Here is a 3,013-nt window from a genome sequence, read left to right as displayed (position 1 = left end):
TGCAGCCACTCTGCTGGTCACTGTGGTCACTCCAGTGGTCACTCTGCTGGTCACTGCTGGCAACCACACTGACCTCATCCACTGACCACACTGACCACGCCCACACTGACCACACCCAAATGAGCCCATACACCACGCCCACTCCGCCATTGTGCCACCACCGTTTATTCCTCTCTGCGCCCTCTGCTGGTCACTGCGGGTAACTGCAGCCACTCTGGTGGTCACTGCGGTCACTCTGCTGGTCACTGTGGTGCCGACCACACTGACATCATCCATTGAGCACACTGACCACGCCCACACTGACCACGCCCACTCCGCCATTGCTCCACCTCTGTTTATCCTCCCTGCGCCGTCTGCTGGTCACTGCGGGTAACTGCAGCCACTCTGACAGTCACTGCGGTCACTCCAACACTGACCTCATCCACTGACCACGCCCACAATGACCACACCCAAATGAGCCCATAGACCACGCCCACTCCGCCATTGCTCCACCACCGTTTATTTCTCCATTTGCCCCCTGCTGGTCACTCTGGGTAACTGCAGCCACTGACAGTCACTGCGGTCACTCCAGGGGTCACTCTGGTGCTGACCACACTGACCACACCCACAATGACCACACCCACTGACCATGCCCATAGAGACCACGCCCACTCCGCCATTGCACCACCACCATATATTCCTCCCTGCCCCCTGCTGGTCACTGCGGGTAATTGCAGCCACTCCAGTGGTCACTGTGGTCACTCCAGTGGTCACTCTGCTGATCACTCTGGTGCTGACCACACTGACCTCATCAATTGACCACCGACCACACCCACACTGACCACACCCAAATGAGCCCATAGACCACGCCCACTCCGCCATTGCTCCACCACCGTTTATTTCTCCCTTTGCCCCCTGCTGGTCACTGCGGGTAACTGCAGCCACTCTGACGGTCACTGCGGTCACTCCAGTGGTCACTGTGGTCACTCTGGTCATTGTGCTGGTCACTCTGGTCACTGCGGTCACTCCAGTGGTCACTCTGGTCACTGTGCCGGTCACTCTGGTCACTGCGGTCACTGCGGTCACTCGCGGGGCCGGTGCACCACCACCTCGCCCAGGGCCTCCAGCACCTCGCGTTTGTAATCGTCGAAGTCGCCGTCGATCTGGCTCAGGCCCTGCTCCTCCACCACCCACAGCTGGCAGTTGGTCTCGGTGATCAGCCGCGCGTCGTGGCTCACCACGATCACCGCTGTGAGGTCACAGCGACGTCAGCGTGACGTCATCGCTTCGGGGGCCGGTTTTGGGGTGGTTTTGGGGTGTTTTTGGGGCGGTTTTGGGGTGTTTTTGGGGCAGTTTTGGGGTGTTTTTGGGGCAGTTGGTCTCGGTGATCAGCCGCGTGTCGTGGCTCACCACGATCACCGCTGTGACGTCACAGTGACGTCAGAGTGACGTCATCGCTTCGGGGGCCGGTTTTGGGGCAGTTTTGGGGTGGTTTCGGGGTGTTTTTGGGGCGGTTTTGGGACATTTTTGGGGCAGTTGGACTCGGTGATCAGCCACGCGAAGTGGCTCACCACGATCACCGCTGTGAGGTCACAGCGACGTCAGCGTGACGTCATCGCTTCGGGGGCCGGTTTTGGGGTGGTTTTGGGGTGTTTTTGGGGCGGTTTTGGGGTGTTTTTGGGGCAGTTTTGGGGTGTTTTTGGGGCAGTTGGTCTCGGTGATCAGCCGCGTGTCGTGGCTCACCACGATCACCGCTGTGACGTCACAGTGACGTCAGAGTGACGTCATCGCTTCGGGGGCCGGTTTTGGGGCAGTTTTGGGGTGGTTTCGGGGTGTTTCTGGGGTGTTTTTTTGGGGCATTTTTGGGGCAGTTGGACTCGGTGATCAGCCGCGCGTCGTGGCTCACCACGATCACCGCTGTGATGTCACAGTGACATCATTGTGATGTCATCACTTTGCGGTCTGTTTTGGGGACACTTTTGGGGCATTTTTGCTCCATTTTTGGGGCATTTTTGCTCCATTTTTGGGGCATTTTTGGGCATCCCCCGTCCCAATCTTTGGGAATTTTCTCCTCCTGCTAAGGCAGATTTTCCCCCTCTTGGGGTCCCTCTCCCCATTTCTAGCTATGACATCATCACCGTGGCCCCGCCCACCCCCGGCCCCGCCCAGGCCCCACCTCCTTTGTACTCGTTGATGGCGTCAGCCAAGGCGTCGATGGATTCGATGTCCAGGTTGTTGGTGGGCTCGTCCTGGGGGCCGAGGGGCGCTCAGGTGAGCTCACACCTGGCCACGCCCCTCCCAGCATGGCCACGCCCTTCACAGATGAGCCACGCCCTCCTGACCACACCCAGGCCACACCCAGGGCTGTGATTGGGATGAGAACAGGAGCTCAGGAGGGGTCAAGGGGTCACTCAGGTGAGCTCACACCTGGCCACGCCCCTCCCAGCATGGCCACGCCCTTCACAGATGAGCCACGCCCTCCTGACCACACCCAGGCCACACCCAGGGCTGTGATTGGGGTAAGAACAGGGGGATGGGAGGGGTCAAGGGGTCACTCAGGTGAGCTCACACCTGGCCACGCCCCTCCCAGCATGGCCACGCCTCTCCCAGATGAGCCACGCCCTCCTGACCACACCCAGGCCACACCCAGGGCTGTGATTGGGGTAAGAACAGGGGGGTGGGAGGAGTCAAGAGGTCACTCAGGTGAGGTCACACCTGGCCCCGCCCCTCCCCTCGCAGGCCCCGCCCCTCCCAAGCCCCGCCCCTTCAGGCCCCGCCCCTCACCAGGATGAGCACGTCGGGCTCGCGGCAGGAGAGCTCCGCGAACACGACCCGCGCCTTCTGCCCCCCTGCGGGAAAGGGGCGGGGCTGAGCCGCAGGGGCTGGCCACGCCCACTCCAGTGGCAGCCACGCCCCTAGACACAAGCCACACCCCCAGGTACCAACCACACCTCTCAAGGAGCAGCCACGCCCTCCCACGTGCTAACCACGCCCTCCCTGGTGGTGACCACGCCCTCCCACGTGCTAACCACGC

The 3,013-nt window shown here is 61.4% G+C and overlaps 1 protein-coding gene across 1 annotated transcript; it reads right to left on the bottom strand.

Annotated features, from left to right (window-relative positions):
* Window positions 1-467: 467 nt before the first annotated feature.
* LOC121344036 (ATP-binding cassette sub-family F member 1-like) lies at window positions 468-2,961 on the bottom strand (the record flags this gene model as incomplete). The annotated part of the gene is made up of 3 exons (XM_041419697.1): window positions 468-1,228; window positions 2,156-2,228; window positions 2,764-2,961. Coding segments are annotated over 3 exons (438 nt in total), but the record flags the coding sequence as incomplete, so codon positions are not given.
* Window positions 2,962-3,013: the final 52 nt, after the last annotated feature.

This window comes from Onychostruthus taczanowskii, unplaced genomic scaffold, assembly GCF_017590055.1.
Source record: "Onychostruthus taczanowskii isolate IOZ18803 unplaced genomic scaffold, ASM1759005v1 scaffold1089, whole genome shotgun sequence".
Lineage (NCBI taxonomy): Eukaryota > Metazoa > Chordata > Aves > Passeriformes > Passeridae > Onychostruthus > Onychostruthus taczanowskii.
This window is presented reverse-complemented; position numbering and strand designations above follow the sequence as displayed.